At 43.0% G+C, this 17089-nt stretch overlaps 1 protein-coding gene across 3 annotated transcripts in view; it reads right to left on the bottom strand.

Moving 5' to 3' along the window:
- The window catches only part of UBE2Q2 (ubiquitin conjugating enzyme E2 Q2), a 46504-nt gene extending 31890 nt beyond the window's left edge, over window positions 1–14614 (bottom strand). Inside the window, exon 1 of one of the 3 annotated variants that reach the window (XM_085070938.1) lies at window positions 14164–14614. In XM_085070938.1, the coding sequence (XP_084927064.1) occupies window positions 14164–14349 (186 nt within the window). In that variant the 5' untranslated portion in view covers window positions 14350–14614. The remainder of the gene's footprint in view (window positions 1–14163) is intronic. The other 2 variants (XM_085070941.1, XM_085070940.1) reach the window with 2 other exon arrangements.
- Window positions 14615–17089: the final 2475 nt, after the last annotated feature.

The following is a 17089-nucleotide window of genomic DNA, read 5'->3' as shown; positions in this document are numbered from 1 at the left end:
GACACAGAGGTCTAAAATTCCCACCTGTAAACTGAAGCCTTTGCATACACTTTTTTAACAAGTTCAATCCCCTCAAGTTTATATATAATTTTTTCTAAATCACCGCTAAAAGCACCTTAAAGGATTACATGAGATTCCCACTATCTTTATGAAAAGACAAATTGTTCACATCTTTAATCTTCACTTCAAAGCACACTACACACAAAGCAGAGACCTTAGAATAACTATTCTTGATTGACTAAGGCCTAACATCTCAAAGATCTAGCAAGAAAGTCCAGTGCTCAGCTTGCCAAGATTTATGGCTAAGGCAGGCTTACACACGTGGTTTAATCACTTTCTTCCTTTGCACCACACAGTACTTAAGGAAAGTGCATTTTCTCATCAGTTTCACTGAATAGATAAACCACTATCTCTGTGGGAGAAACAAGGTTGCATTCCCAGTTGCTACTGTGTTTGTAAACTGTTATTTTTAGGAGCTAAACTTCATCAAAGGTATTCCAGGTTTTGTACTGATAACATCTCCCTCGTATTTAATAACATGCAACCTACTTGTGAAGCCTTCTGCAATGGTGCAATTGTCTCACCCCAAGCCTTTCACACTGCACACTGCCCTGCATGCACAGTGGGAAACAGCACAAGGCAATCTCTGCTAGCTGTGGCCCCACTGCACGGATACTTGTTTGACCCAGCTGTTTTTGAGATCTGAACTTCTCTGGCCAGCTCATGAAGTTGAAAAAGGCAATAGAGTAAATATTACCACCATTACTCTAGATTACACCAACATTACCATCAAGGAATATAAAGAAGAAGCAAAATCCCCTCCAAGTTTCACCAAGCCATCTGTTTCGGAAAATCCTCAGACTCATTAGAATAAAAATATTCTCCAGATACAGTCAGCATTTGGACTGTGCATGTCTATTCTCCTAACAGGTATTTCTGGCTTTTTTTTTTAATCAAGCATTTTAAAAATCATGTTATGTTAGTCAAGATCTACACAAGTCTATTAATTGCAAAGATTTATAGAAGACAAACACCTGCTAGTCCTCTCTTCTAAATCATATCTGGAATCAGAAGACTGCTTAGAGTGGAACTCAACTCTTCACTGTCTATATTCCTTTTTTTCTGACAATTTTATTTCTCCTTTCTCCACCTGAAGAATTTGAGGAACAACCCCACAGTAGGACATTTGCTATTGCAACCAATATCTATTCCAGTCTGGGGGCCTATATAAATACCTCCTCCAAAATACTTGCAGCATGTCCGTCAGCAGCCAGGGACATGATGGACAGTGCAGATCTGATGATCAAGCAATCCCATGATGTGTTTAAATACATTGCAGTGGATACCTGCATGTGCTGCTGCCTCCTGCTCTGAATGACAGTCCTCACTCATGGGTTACTCTCACTCCATTTTTTGCCCTGAAAACAAGTCCTTCCTGTATGTGAGAAAACTTACAAAGACTCAATACTGCCTGCATTATTAGTGTATACTACATATGAATGACTATGTCCTAAAGATTATTAACTATCGACATTTTTAGTCTGATTTAGCTTTTGAAACGTGAATGGGAAGAACACACTTTTCAGAAAGGCTCCTCTTTAGCACTGCAAGCATATTTACTCAGCTGTAGCAGAAAATACTTGAAATTTTAGATTTTTGGAATATGACTATTTAAGTACACATTCCAACCTTCTCACAACAGATGCGTAATTTTAAAATACAGGTTCAACCAAACTTCCACTTTGTGTGACACTTAGTTCTTCAGACTTACCAATAAATATATTCATTTAATTAAAAAACATAAATGGCATTAAGTTTCTGTAGATCTGTAAGTAATCCATATTTTTGGAACAGCTGATTTCCACGCGGATATGAGTCACTATATTTTGAAATACAGAATTCACACACGAACTTCAAACGTTCTGAACTTGAGATATAAAAAGGCTCACAAATTTGTAATAACCACAGCAGGCAACTTAAAGCTAAGCTTGTGGTTTGTAAGGTCAAACAACTGAACTTCCCATGAGCTAATTCTGTTGAGAGAATTAAGTCAGCTTTTTCTTCTGTATCTGCATCCTATAGAGATAAGAGGTGGATTGGAGCTGTTGTATCGTGTAAGGAACACAGGCTTCTCGAAGACAACATTCCATCAGAGGAACCCTAAAATAGCAGTTCTTTTACTATTAATTCTCAGTGGCTAAAAAGCCCCATTACTGTGGGCCTTTCACTAGAGAGCTGCTATGCAGTGATTTTGTCTACATGATCCATCTCAGCTGCACAGCTATCACCATATTCAGTATTTGAGGTGTTTTATGTAACTGCTGCTTTTTGCTGCTCTCCACAAGCAAAGGCAGAAGCTCATCCCGAGGGAGGGCTGTGGAGCACAGCAGTGCCTGCTGGACAGCAGTGACAGGACAGCAGTGACATCACACCACGCCTGCACTGGGGCAGGACAAAGGCAGGATGTTTACAGCAGCACAGATACAATTACAATTCATGGCATCATCACTTCCAGAGACTCTTTGTATCAGCACCAGGACAGACTGGGAGCTTTGTCAACACAAGCCCTGCTGTAACAGAACGCACCGAAAGAATTTAGCCCACTAATAAACACAAAATACAATGAGAATAAAGCCCTGCACTCCTGCCATGGGAACAATTTCAAAACTGAACAAATCATTTAGGAAAACCACAGTGTGTTAGAAGAATACACATGGGACCTAACTGTTCAGACATTCCATTACATCCTCTGTAAGATGTCTACTTACATTTTACTAACAGTTTTGCTTACCACAGGGAAAAAAAAAAGAAGCAGCAAAATGTGACAGAAGATTCCAGGAACACACACATTAAGACAGCTTTTCCTGGGCAGGATCTGTCATCTAAGTATATCCTATCTAAGCTTTCTCATCCTTAACAATAAGGCCGTTTCCTTGCAATGTTATATAATCTTTATCCTGCTTTCTAAAGCTACAGTGACACAATTTTGACATTAGTAAGAGAGTCTTAAATGAGCCATTTCTAAATTACTACAACACTGTTAAAAATGTGATGTTGCTAAATCAAAAGAAAGCATCTTGCTCTTACTCTTGACATTAGAACAACCTGTACGTACAGTTTGCTACCAGGCAATAGAGTAATCATCTTTCCTTGTACACAACTGAGACATTTTATCACAGCTGAATGGTAGGAAAACACATTTAAACACACGGCTACTGCATTATGATTTAAAATCACAATTACATGGTGACAGTTCTTAATTTTCTTTAATTTCCAGACTATACTAGATGGAGAAAGTATGGGGGTGGTTTCTTTTAAAAATCCTTAGCATACTGTTGGAACAAATTCCAACCAGTTTTATTTCTTTTCTGTAAGTTTTCACAAAATCCCCGCCATAGACAGAACCTAGTTCTGTTCTGTTTATACCAGATAAAACTAAGACTTAACTGATTTTCCTAAGAGTCCTTCTAATATTCATCTTCTCAGTCCTAAAATTTTTCATTGCCCCCCTTTACTTACAAAAAGCAGAACACCCAACTCCCAGATCATTTAACCAGCTTAGATACTCTGAGAAGGCTGGAAAGAGGCTGTTCTAGCTCACCCAAATCTTGGTAATGAAGTAAGTAAATCCTAATGGAACAAGACATCTCAGAGGGCTAATACAATCTTCTCAAGGTGAATAGATTTGCAGCTATAAACAAATGCCAAAGAATTGATTTCAAATCACAGATGGCTTTTCAAGTTTGTCCATTTAATTAAACAGCAGAATCAGATCTTTATTATGGGTCATATATACATCCTACATGAACATTCAATAAGTACTGAAGATTAAACAACAATTAGCTACAGTTTAGTACACATTATTTGCAATTGTTAGTCAATCATTCACTACTTATTTTTCACCTGTATCAAGCTGCCTTCAGAGGAAAAAACCTCGCAGAGTTAATATTAACAAAAATATCAGTATTTAGGAAGATATTCTTAAAGCTAAAGTTTAGCTTGGTGACCATAAAACACTAGTACTTACAGCTACTTAAAATAGCATTAGTTGTGATTACACAACTGTTTCCCATTATTAGGGGCCAAATTTTCCAAAGGCAGCTTAAGAAGCAATAAGCATTTTCTATCACTAGCAGCTCAAATGCCAGTGAAATCTACAGGCTTAAGAACCTTTAAAAACTAGCAGATTGTCATCTGCCCTCTCAACCAACCCTTTACAATAAAGAAAAGAAAGCACGAAGAGTCACTTTCATTGTAAGTAATCTAAATAAAACAATTTTCCAGAAAACTCTAGTTACTTAAACCCCCCAAATTTTTATTTTCAAACCATTCAGGCAACACCATTTGCTCTATTGTATTGATCAAATTGTTAACGTTTACAATACTCTAATATTTGCCCTTTTAGATATGAAAAATTTGTCATTTCTTAAAGAATCTAACATCAGTGATCCAGAGTCCTAAAAGATAGGCATTTGCAATGAAGGGTTTAAAATAAAATGTAATAATTGTGGTAGCAAGGGAGCAAAGTGAATTTTGCCCATCACTACTGAACAAGAAGAAAACTTTAACCTGCTTTTCCTCTTGGATTTTAAAATTGTACATAGCATGCTATTAACTTGCCTGAAGGCAAGCTTGCATCACCTTTTCTTACATCCTCCCTTAAAGCCTGACAGTCTCAGTTCAGTGAGAACACTTGTTACAAGTCCTGTGCTTGGTAAGGCACCAAGTTGAGCTGTCTGAAACACACATCTCTCTCTCCAATGCACAAAATTACTGCAATTCTACTCCCAAATTTAATGCCTCTGTTGACAGCTACAGCCTATACACCACAATCCCAGGTGAAGCTTCATCCTTTGGTTGGATCCCTGGCATTGCAAGAGCTTAATCATCTTGCACCTTTACAGGAGGAAGGTGAAAGAATCCCCTAATCCTGTTCTGTGTCAGTTCTGTTAATACGCTCAGCGCCGCAGAATCCAATACCTTCAGGAGCGCACTAAATCAACACAGCTAACAGGGTCACAGTTTGCCTCTCCCACACACTCTCCAGGGAATGAGGCAAGTGTAGCAGAGTACCTTACTTTAGAATGGTTTATGTTATTAAATACTGCCATGCTAGAGGAAGGAGGGTCAAAGGTATGTGCCTCATGGAGCAGAAAGACCATAATAAACTCCACAGATGATGGTAAAATTCACTCTGCAACCACAAGTTGTCCCAAACAAAAATACAGTTCTCTGTACAAACAAGTCCTACTGATTGCAGAAAGCTACCACAAAAGTAACCAGGAAGAAAAGTTTGTTGAGAGTTCACAGAATGGTTCTGGAGATCCCTTTTGCCTTCTCAACACCCTTCTGAGAGCAAAGCCACTGCCTTGCAGTCATGTCAGGTGCCACAGCCACATGTGCAGTGCTCTGGCACTTCATCTTCCACAGCCACCTTCTGCGTGAGTGCACAGGGAACCACAGCACGTTTCTAAACCAACTGCAAGCCTAGATCATAGAACACTTTTTGCAATATACACATTCAGCAGCATCTGTAAGTGCCAATCTTCATTGATAGCGACCACAGAACTAAGGGACTATCAACAGTGACAGTATTTCAATGGCAACTCACTTGTGCACAAATTATTTCAAAATCCAAGCAGTTTCTAATCTGCACTAATTCATTTCTTCAACCCAAGCCCACAGAATACTCTTGAAATTATTATGGAATCTTTAACTTGTTAAATTTTAAATTTTTATACATCCAAGACAGAAAATAACATTTAAAAAAAAAAAAATCCCGAAAACTTCAGTAACTGCTGCTTTTAAACAGGCACATACAAGAGGCCAATAACTTCAAAGTTTGAAAATAATCTAAGCTACATGTGTGCCTTACTTCCATATCTCTCTGTCCAGGTACACACATTTCACACTGCTCAAAACATCATTACCTGATAAGAAGCTAAAACATCTACAACCAAAGTAGCAAAGGCACAAAACACCACTCCAAACGGTCACAAACATGAATGCAAATGTGGCATAATAGTTCTTACACTGCTTGTGGTCAACTTCTTTCAGTCAAGTTTTTACAGCCAGTTGTTCTTCAAATTATTTAGTCTATGCAAAGTACTGATTCCAATATGTGACATTGCACATAACCCTCAGAAAAACAGGTTTATCAGACTCCCTTATCAGTTGCCATAACCTCATTCTCTCACCATACCAAGTAAAAGGCAGGAGGCTACTTGTCCAGTGTAACAAAACTACACAGAATTAAAACATGAATTTGGAGCATAAGAGAAAAAAAAAAGGCACTTTTCTGATAAAACACAATTATTGTTCATCACTAAGAAGCAGCATTTTACTCTCTAAATGATCATAATGCAGCATGTCATCTCTCCACTCAAGGAAAATCACAGGGGAAAAAAAAAAAACCCCACTCTCAACACTTTTGCCCAGACCCAAACTAAAATCCCCCAAATGTTACTGAACTGCTGCTCCAACACAACACTACACAGGATTGCATTAAAAGCATAGCAAGTCAGCTGTTCTAGAGCAGCGTGTAGTCTCTGAAAATGTACACTATTGTGGAGGGCCAACCTAAGTGAGCTAAGGAACATTGCTTTGCCAATGTTAACAGCAACAAATAAAGTTACAGATCCCCCCTGCTCAAAACTGAGCAAAGCACACGGCACTGCTGCAGACTAAGTGACTTGCTTAGTGGGAACATGGCTGTAGACCTGAGACTATGTCCAGGTTTTTCTTATAGCATCTCTCAGCAGTAGGATCAAACTATCCTGCTCCTCACATACAAAAACCTCACTGGGTGCTTGTATCCTCAGCTTGCCAGTTGTCAGAGCCCTCAGACACAAGGGGTTCTCTTTAGTGCACATATTACACATGCACTCAAACTGGCAACACACTACCTAAGAGCAGCTACACACATGGCCTCGAGAGAAAGGTATTTTGCAAATCTGATTCTGCAGTACTCTCTTTACTACAAGTCCAGAACCTGATGTGCCCAAATTCCTGCAGGAAGATGGTTACTTGAAACAAATTACCAACTCATTCTAATCATCAAGAGTTATTAATCACCTACTTTTGCAACTATACAGACAAGTACATGCAGAAAAGCTATCAACATGAGCAGCATAAAGCCAGAATAGCAAGAAACAGCTACTAGCATGGCTAGAACAGAAGAGCTGTTTCTAATTATGTTGTGACATATCCCTCTCTCACCAACTTAACTTCATGAAGTTTCCTTGCAGACCTGTTCTCACCTTTATCACATACACAGTCACTCCACCATATGCAAAGTCTGGTATCACCTCTGCTGTCACCCAAAATATTCAGGCTTCCCCTTCTTTCTCTAACTTCAGGAATTTACATCTCTCAAGTGTTCAAATCACTCAGCATCCCCTTCTAGCTGTGCCCTTTCCCCTCTCTGAGAGCAACATTCTTCTTTTCCAACTTTCCCCTTTGCAAACTTGCTGTGCTCCAGACACAGCTGCAGGTAGGAGGATTTCTCATCCTCACCCACAGCTAAGACAGGTCCTGCTGCTCCACCACCCTTACACCTAAGAGCATTCCAGCCACCACTCACCAGGCTCCCAAGCCCTCCCCTCACAGTAACATCTACACAGCTGCCCCAATGCAGCTTACCCACAGGCCTTCAGCTTAGAGCCATTTGGATGGAACTTTGTCCCACACATGCAAAATTTCGGTACCACGGAGTTCAACCAATATTTACCATTAATAAGTTAAATACCACAACTCTTACCACAGTTATTTCCTACTTCAAAAATTCAAGGAAGCCTGTGGTATCTTGAACACCACTGCTCAGGAACGCTTTGATTTTTTTCTAATGCCACTCTACAAGTTCTAACAGAGCTTATGTTCCTGCCTTCCTGAACACACACTGAAGAAGCTACTGCAAGATCTCCAACTGTATTGAACTCTTTTGCTCAGAGGGGGCAAAAAATTATGAAGTCTGAGAGAAAGGAGAATACAGTTCATAGAAAATCTTCAGGAATCATTTATTAGCTGCTCTACAGTACTTAGTACACCAAGATGTCTTGTACGCATGAGATAAAGAAAAAAATCCCCACATGTAAGGTCATTATTTTCATACCATGCTTAGAGATTACAAGACATCAGTAAGGAAGCAAGACATCAGTAAGACATACACACTAACTGGTATGCTTGTTTCCACCAGAGATCAACTGAGAACTATTTTGATCATATTAGCTCCAAGTATACTGCATACAGGCAGACTGAAGATCTAAATGTTAAATAGCCTCTTCTTACTATAATCAGTCATTTAATTTTCCAGTTATCTTCTAGGAGCTGGTGAAAGGTCATTTTTGCTTCTCCTACAGAGCTTGCAGCTGAAGAAACAGTGGAACACATACTAAATCAACTGTCATGCCTCTTAGAAATGGAATATTACCACTTAAAAGGAAAAAAAAAAACCCCAACCTAATACTACAGCCAGGAATTCAGGCATTTACAACCTTTCAAAACTACACAAAGGCGAACAACCTGACAGTACTGAACAGTAATCCACACTGAGGCATAACTAAAATAGTATTTATTTCTGCTAATCAACTTCGACAAACATTTGTCCCTATCAAGAAAATTCACCCCATCTTTTTCTTTCCTAATAATAATACTATTTAGAGAAATGTCTCCATCCCTGCATCTTGCAGTCTCCTGGAAAGCATCAGACTTTTCAAGTAAACAAACTCCTCGCAGTTAAGTCTGGTCCAGCTGTCACTGTAACAACCCAGGCACTGGTGGAAGCCCAGAGGCCTGGTGCCACCCCAGGCACTGCACCCAGGAGCTGTCAGTCCCCAGTGCCACCCAGGGCTCTGCCAGCAGTGCTGCATCCACCAGCTCCCACTCAGTCCTGTGCCCTTGTTGTGATGGGACAGCTGTTTGTGCAGCTGAACCAGACTGGGAAATAGTCCAGATCAACAAGAACTTAGTAAGAATTCTTACATGCCAGCCAGATTCTTAATCCAGCAAACTCAATTTCAGCCACCTCACAAGGCACATAACCTCTGTTGGTCTGCAAGTAACAGCATTATTACAGAGTGTACAGGACACCATCATACTTTGTTCTAACTTAACTGTAATTTTCAGTATATGTTGAAGCTATCAACAAGGCATCAATATACAAAACCCCCTGAATAGCTCACATGAAGAAGGATGTTGAGTAAAAAGAATGTAATTCTTTCTACAAAACTTCTTTTAATTATCAAAGTGCACAGAGAGCTCTTTCAAGGGCCACAGCAATCCCATTTCTGAAGTTCTTGTATCATTAATTCACATGAGCAACCCATTGGAGTGACTTGCAGACTAAGTGACATAAGCATAATTTACTGGACATCAAGACCTCAACATATGCCAGTATTTCTATTTGAAGCCCACCACTGTGGCTTTCTAGGATATTTTAGGAGTACTTCATACATTGTAGGGAGGATAGAACCATCTCTAAAATCCTGAGGTACTGGTTAGAGCCTTTCACACATCACACAGGCAGACTGTGGTGTCAGAAAGGTTTTGTCTTCCAGACACAAAAGATTCCCCCTACTCCTTTTTGCAATATTGTTTTTCCAATTACAGTTTTGACATAAAAAGAAAAAATCCTCACTACTCTTTCAGTAATTTTTTGTTAGCTTAACCTTGGTTTACTAAATAGAACAATACTAAACTTCTCAATTTCTATTGCATAAGTTGTGTTTGATAATAGTTGCATGAGTGCCTTTTTTAGATCACCAAGTATATCTAATTCTAGCTAAAAGTACATATTATCAAGATAAAGCTGTGTAGGCTTTTATACAATTCTGGCATCCATAAGCTGCAAGACAAAGGTCTCAACCTCACTACAAAATGTGTAATGATCTACAAAAAAAAATACATCTGTGGCTGGAACTGAATGCCTCATTCATTAAGTGGTTGATTCTGTGTACAAATAAATAATCTTTTAAAAAGGTTACCAGCTGTCTAGGCATTAGCTAGGAGTGAGTTTAATATGAAAATCGTATGCTTTTGAAGAACTGTTGCATGTTCCAATACACACACTCTCTCTGTATATATCCAACTTGTCAAAAGCTTCACAGGTAATATCCTTTCAGCCATTCTAGTTTAGAAAGGAAAATAAAGTCTTCTCCCATCAATTGCAGTTATCTGTAGACAGCAACCTTTTCAAGTCTTTCAAAGCAGCTCCCAACTCCGATTTAGCAGCAGGGTATTTTTCAGCAGAAGCAGAACATGCCTCTTTCCAGCAGAGAAGCAAGAGTTTACTGAGTCAGCCACATCACCTGAACTGAATTGCTAATGTATGAAGGATATCACTGCACATCACAGCCCTGTATGTCTGGGGCAAACCTGCTCCCACTCGCAATTGGCACAAATCCCCATTCTACCCGCAAGTGCCACTTGAGGATACAGAATTTCAATAGCAATTCCGCATATGGGTGGCAAGTTATTAATATCCAGTTTCTCCCAGTCCTTTTCCTTACAATAACAAGGAAGGCTTTGGTGTAGAATAATTCTAACACACCCTTTGCAATAGTGTGACCTAAGCCTGATAAGGTACCAAACTGAAACTAGAGATTGTACTGAAGGACACTTAGCTAAAGTCACGATCAATAAACACACTCCGCTAAATAAGGCCAAAAGCTTGATACTATTTCAAAAAACATGAGCAACAGGACAAGGTTTATTGAACTTGATCAACTGGAACAGTGCTGTTAACTAAAAAGGAAACCTGAGAAAAACAGAAATAAAACTCCAAATGGAGGCACTGCTGTTGGCATAACAAAATGGGAATGTGAAGGTACACAGCCTGAACAAGTTCAATAATTAGACAGTTCGCAGGAATAAGCAGCAATGTTTCTGACAGGGATGACTCCACCCTGAAGTGCCTCTTTTAAAATAATCTGATTAACCATGTAAGCTCTAATATGGGTCACTACCAGAAACAGAGAAGGACAGACTTGGACAAAAGTCTGTCTGCCACTCTATAAACAGAAGAGCTGTCAAGTAAAATGTATCTTGCTTTAACTTCAAGCAGTGTTCAGTGTCACAGGTAGAGTATCCTTGAGATGCTATAGCCAGTACTGAACTTTGATATTTCTACAAACTTATACTACAGAAACAATCAGCAAATCATCTCAGTGAGAAATGCCAGTGGCAGACTTCTCAAACTGGGAATTTTAGTCTAGGAAACTTGCAGAGACCCTCACAGTTCCTAAGCATATATTCTCTCCCACCTCTCCAGAGGAATATTTCCTTTCCCCTCTGCCTTCTGTCTGGAGAGAAAAAAGGATCTGTTTGGAATATCAGAGCCAACTTAGTTATCAGACCTCTCTTCAGACTTAGCTCAAAAGCTACTGAAAGTTTCCTTCCCTAGCAAATATTTCTCCATCCAGTAACTTCAGCATCTCTACACAGTGGTAGACAAGCTTTCATTTTAGGTAAAATACTGATGTATCCTAACAGAACCAGAAAGAAAAGAAGTGATGATTGAGCTTTGTGGTTACTCTTTCCCCTTAACAGGATTCTTGAGAATCCAGACACAATCCACTGTATGCTTTTGCTGAGTAAAGGAAATAGCCTGGCTGGCTCAGTATTGTAGGGGTTAAATTGGCTAGAAGAAGCAAACAGTTAAAGTTGCATATTTGCTCTGCAAATCCAGAGCACTAAGATAGCAGCTTCCAATGCAGAGTCTCCCCAAGAAAACATTTACCAACATAGCTTTACCAGCCTTTGCATGCTACTACTGCTATTTGAAGTTCTAGTTCTCACAGTACTTGCAGAGCCACTGAAGCACAGGAAACAAGACTTAGGCTTTTCTAGATTACAGTACCCACAAAACGCCCCAGAAATAGCTGGAGGCAATTAGGAGTCAGAGCCAAGAGACTCCTTTCAGTGGGGAGAGGGAGATAAAAAAAATAATCACTTTTGTGACACCTAAGAGTTCTAACATTTGTGTCAAAGACCTAAGAGAGAAGCCCAGAGATGAGCTTTCTCCTCTTGGCTCCGTGACCTGCTGCCCATTTGTTTCAAGGGAGCCACCTCTGTATCTCATGTTGCCCTAACCCATTTATTTTTAACAGGTAGGGAAAGGAGCCACCTGCTTCAAAGAGCTAAAAATTAGTCAACATCGGAAATCACCGAGCTGCTGACAGACAACAGTGAAACAGAAGTTTCAAGAAACTCAGACACAGCCTTTCATCAAAGCAGAAGTCTCAGCTCTGAGGCTTCAAACAGCACTTTTCCTGTTCTTTTTACAAGTTCATACACCACAACTCTAATGGCATGTGAAAGATCGCCTGACCTTTGAGGCAAGTGACTGTAACAGCAGATTGCAGACACTGTTTCCTCATTAACACAAATATGACAACAGTGACCTAAGTGGTTTCTTGTTGCTCAGACACACCTCAACCGAAGGCCTACAGCTAAGTGGGCATATTTATTTGCAGTCAGAATTACTATCAAAAGTAGTCACCACAAAAGCAGTCTCAGAAGCAGATAAACACCACAGCAAAAATCCCAGGAACAACATCATCAGGTCTTACCACTGGTTTTCCCTGTTAGCTGTGATTTGACAAAGAAGAAATAACATCAAATTCAACTGGCAACTGAGGGTGCACCATCATCAGACCTTTCATTTTTTTGTTTAGAGCAAGACTTATGAAATTGATCATGTTGTGTGGAAACAAAAAGCCAAGTTTCTCTCAAATGAAACACTCTCTACTGAATAAAAAATATTTATAGGAAGTCACACAATCTGTCATCTGAGGGGTCATGTCTGGAAACAAGAACACCAAAACATCTTGTTTGTTTTACCGTAAATCTTACAAATTTACCGACATCTTACAAATATCCAGCAAAACAAACACCTGTCCCATGACCACAAAAGTGACATCTCATGACAGTTAACTATGAAAACTGAAAGATCTGCCTAACACCTCTTCTTTAATTTAATAAAGTTACTTTAAGGCAAGTGAGAATCTGGTCGGATTATTATTAGATTTGCTTGGTTTGAATATACATTTTCATCTTTCAGTACTGTAATATTTACACTTACATTAATGTTTCTATCTCCATGGTTTTTGAAACTTTCATACAAAAACAAAAAAAGCCCAGGAGAATTTATCTTCCTTGAACCCAAACATACTAATTGCACCTAAAGTTTTTCAATACATCACTGTTCAGTTGAATCTTGATAAGGCATTTAAATTCACTTATAACTGCAACCAACCCAACAAAAATGAACCTTCAGCACTTTCCTGTACATGAGTCACACATGCCAATATATTCAAATCCTTTGGCAAGTTTAGGCCCTAAACTTCTGAAAAACGAGAGGACTGTTACCATGTCACACAGCACTGAACGTCTAGCTCAGTTTCTTTTCCACTCAAAAAAAAAAAAAAAAAAAATCCAAACAAATTTAAGGCGAAAAAGCCTCACAGAAAGAAGAAGCTCCGAAGCCCTCGGCAGGTAGCAGTCCCTCAGCTTGGACACGGCTGCTCGTAGCCCCCAACAAGTTTAAACGCACCGTTATGCTACAGCAGCCCTTCGGCAGCAAGCAGGGGCTCTGTGTTACCCTCCACGACGGCGACACCGCCAAGCTGCCCGTCCCTGCGGCCCCTCGGCGGCCCCTCGGGCTGCCCCGCGGGGGAGGCCGGGCCCGCCCCAGGCCGCGGCCGTGTGGCGCACTCGGTAAAGCGCCCGCCCGCCGCCTCCGCCGGGCTCCGCGCACAACACCGCCGGTGCCCCGCGAGCCGCCGCAGGGCCGGGCCGGGCAGCGGGGCCCCTCCACTCCCCCCGCCGCCGCCCCGGGGCTCCGTGCCCGCTGCCCCGGGCCCGGCCGCCCTTTGTTCCGGCTCGCGGCTCCCGGCTCCGGCCCCGCGTCCTTCCCCCGTGCCCGGGTCCCCCGGAGGAGCCCCCCGGAGGAGCCCTCGCCGCGCGGGAGGAGAGGCCGGGGCCGCCCGCCCCCTGTAACTTTTGTTACGGCGGCGGCGGGGAGGGCGCCCCGAGCCCCGGGGGAGCGGCCCCGGCGGCCCCTCGTGCTGAGTCACCCCCGCGGGGCTGCGCCCCCTCCCCGCGCCCCGCGGACAATGGCGAGGGCGGGCCGTGCCCGGCCCCTCCCGCCCCGCGCGGCCCCCGCACCGTGATGTTGCAGTGGATGGTGAGCGGCGGCGGCGGCTGCGGGCTGGAGCCCGGCGGCGGCGGCAAGAGCACGAACTGGCAGTGGAGCTCGTCCAGCTTCCAGGAGACGATGCGGAAGCGCTCGTGGTCCTTGTCGAAGATGGACTCGAGGAACTTCAGCTCGGCCTTGAGCCCTGACACCGACATCCTGGCCTCATCTCCGGGCCCGGGCCTGCGCTGCCGCCGCCTCCCTCCGACCCAGCCGGCCCGACCCTGGCCCCGGCCGCGCCTGCGGGGCGGAAGATGGCGGGGCCGGGGCAGCCCCAGCCGGCGGGGCACGGCGGAGCTCCCTTTGTACCGGCCTCCTGCGCCCGCTCGCTCGCTTAAAAGGGCAACAGCGGAGCCCGCTCCCCTTCCCTTCGCTTCCTCCCCGGCGGGCCGGGCCAGCCGCGCCAACCGCCCCGCCCTCGCCCTGCCCTCCTCCCGCTGGCCCGGCCCCGCGCCCGGGACACGCGCACCGGGGCCGGCCCGGGCCCCGCTCCTCCCCCGGCGCCGCCGCCCGCCCCACCGGGCACCGCCGGGCTGACCCGCGGCACCTGCGGCTGCTGCCCGCCCGCCCTAGTCCTGCCGGGCACTGCCCGCTGCAGCCCGGCTGCAGCCCTCCGGCCCCCGGTGCCGAAGCGCAGTCACCGCTCACCCGTGCTTCTCCTCTCCCACCGCTCAGCCCTGAGCAAGGGCACGCGGTATTGCTTCCTCGCCGCGCTTCTGTTTTGCTGAGAAAAACCTGCAGCTTTGCACTTGTCATCTCAGAGTCCTGTCAGTCTTTCAGTACTCCTCGGGGGTCAGTCGACTCAAACCAGGAATTCCTTCCTCACATTTCTGGCGGATCCATACAAAAAAAAACTTGGTGTCGGTCACTGCAGGCTGGAAATCAGTAATACAGAGGCCAAGAAAAATTGTTACTGCTCCATTTAAGCTCCTCTATGATTGTTTGTACAACATTTTATCCCCAGAAAAAACATAGTGATGCATGAAAGCACAGTAAACTGAATACCCCCTCCATTCAGAGATCAAGACGTGCTGCCCCTTCCTGACACTGGAAATAGCATGTCTGCATCTTTGTTTGTCCCTTCCCATATTGGTTTGGCCTATAGACAGTTGCCAGTACTTTGGAAACATGGATTAGCTCTCACATGACATGAAGTGTGATATAAGCAATGTTGCTGCATCATGTCCTTCATGTTTCCCAACCAGTTATTAATTAATGCATTTCACACATAAACCTGAAACAGGGAATTGCCTTTTTTTTACATTGATATTTTATATAAATCTTTAATTCCAGACAAACTGGCAGCATTTCACAAACCACAAGCTGAATCTTGTCAAGTGGTGAGAACTCTAATCTTGATCCAGAAAAACAGTTGTGCACATGCCCAACTCCAAGCATATGGAAGTCTTACTGATTTGTGGGTTCAAAATTCCTATCCTTCCAGCAAAGAGAGCTGCTAAGAACATGCTTTGCCACAAAAGGATTCAGGCAGGATTGACACTGGTTAAATACTCTGAATGAACGATATCAAAAAGTCCACAGGTTTTTTAGGTGTCATTTGAACGACTGATTATACTGTGTTTGCAACTCAGCTTTCCTAGATAGGCTGAACTGTTGCTTAGACTGTACAGCCTGCAAAGTGAAGCCAGAGTGGATATAACTGTTGTTTGTTGACACATCAACAGGCAAAGCAAAGAACTTTGAAGGATAAGGGAAGATTTAAGTATAAGGGCAAACTATCTATAAATAAGGAACAGAAAATGACTATACCTATCAGAAAGGGAGGACCTGGAAAGAGCCTCCCTATAGGAACCCCTGAGACAAAACCAAATAAAGCAGACTTTGTCAGGCGTTGCATGGTGTGATGCATGAAACAGCAGAGGAATGAATTGGGTGACTCAGCCCTATTTCCCTCGTACGATAGGATTTCGGCCCGGAACGCCTCACTGCAGCAGTTAGGTGGGTAGGTTTAGCAAGTTCAAACTGCACCTTTCGTCATGTCTTACCAGAGCTGCCTCTATCACCACCCTGGTCTTCCATCGTCCTTGTCTTCTCATCTACCTTCCCTCTCTGCCTCTCCCCTGACTGTGACAGCACACTGGTTTTGGCAGCTGCACAGCTGAGAGCTGTGGATGTGCTGGCTGGGAGGACACATCACCTGCAGTAGCTGGTGGAAGCCATGGGAAGCTCTCTCAGGCACCCACTGATCCAAATGCCACACTGTCTTCTGAGCACCTGGCAGACCAAACAAATTGTTTAATTGGTCAAATGTGGTCTGCAAACCATATATTATATAAGTCTGGTCTAGAATTTTCCCCAGCTCCTTCAGTCTGCCTTTTTGTTGCAGGCTTCAAGAAGCAACATGCAGCTGCACAGCCACCACTCCTCTGAATTCTCCTGCCCTTCTCAGTATTTAGTAGGCATTGTGCAAGCTTCAACGTCACCTGTGAATTAGTTTCTGTGATAAGACCTTGAGAACACATTGGGGCTGTCTCATTTTCTGGAATTCAGAGGCTGCTTCAGAGGTGTAAAGAGCTGTTTGGCATGTCTGACTCATTCCTGTTCTTTCTTCAGGACTTGATATGGGCCTTTAACATGAATCTCATGTTGGTCATAAGATTATTCAGGAAAATCAGAGTTTCCCAAAGACCAAAATTATTCTACATAGGGCAGGACTTGACATCTTGGGTTAATAAAGGTAATGAATCCTGGTACATCCCCTTGGGAGCACTCAATCAGATTCCAGTAGTTACGGTTGCTCTTAAATTCCCTTAATCTATATTGCCTGTAAAAACCATTTTTTCCCTAACTTTCTCCCTGCATGTACATCTTCAACACCATGATTATCTCTTTATCATACACCTAGATTACCTCTCCCAGGGACTGAACTTTGGCCAA

This window comes from Lichenostomus cassidix, chromosome 10 (assembly GCF_008360975.1).
Source record: "Lichenostomus cassidix isolate B80296 chromosome 10, HeHo_3.0, whole genome shotgun sequence".
Classification (NCBI taxonomy): domain Eukaryota; kingdom Metazoa; phylum Chordata; class Aves; order Passeriformes; family Meliphagidae; genus Lichenostomus; species Lichenostomus cassidix.
Note: the sequence above shows the minus strand (reverse complement) of the source record. Positions and strands in the feature narration are given on the sequence as shown.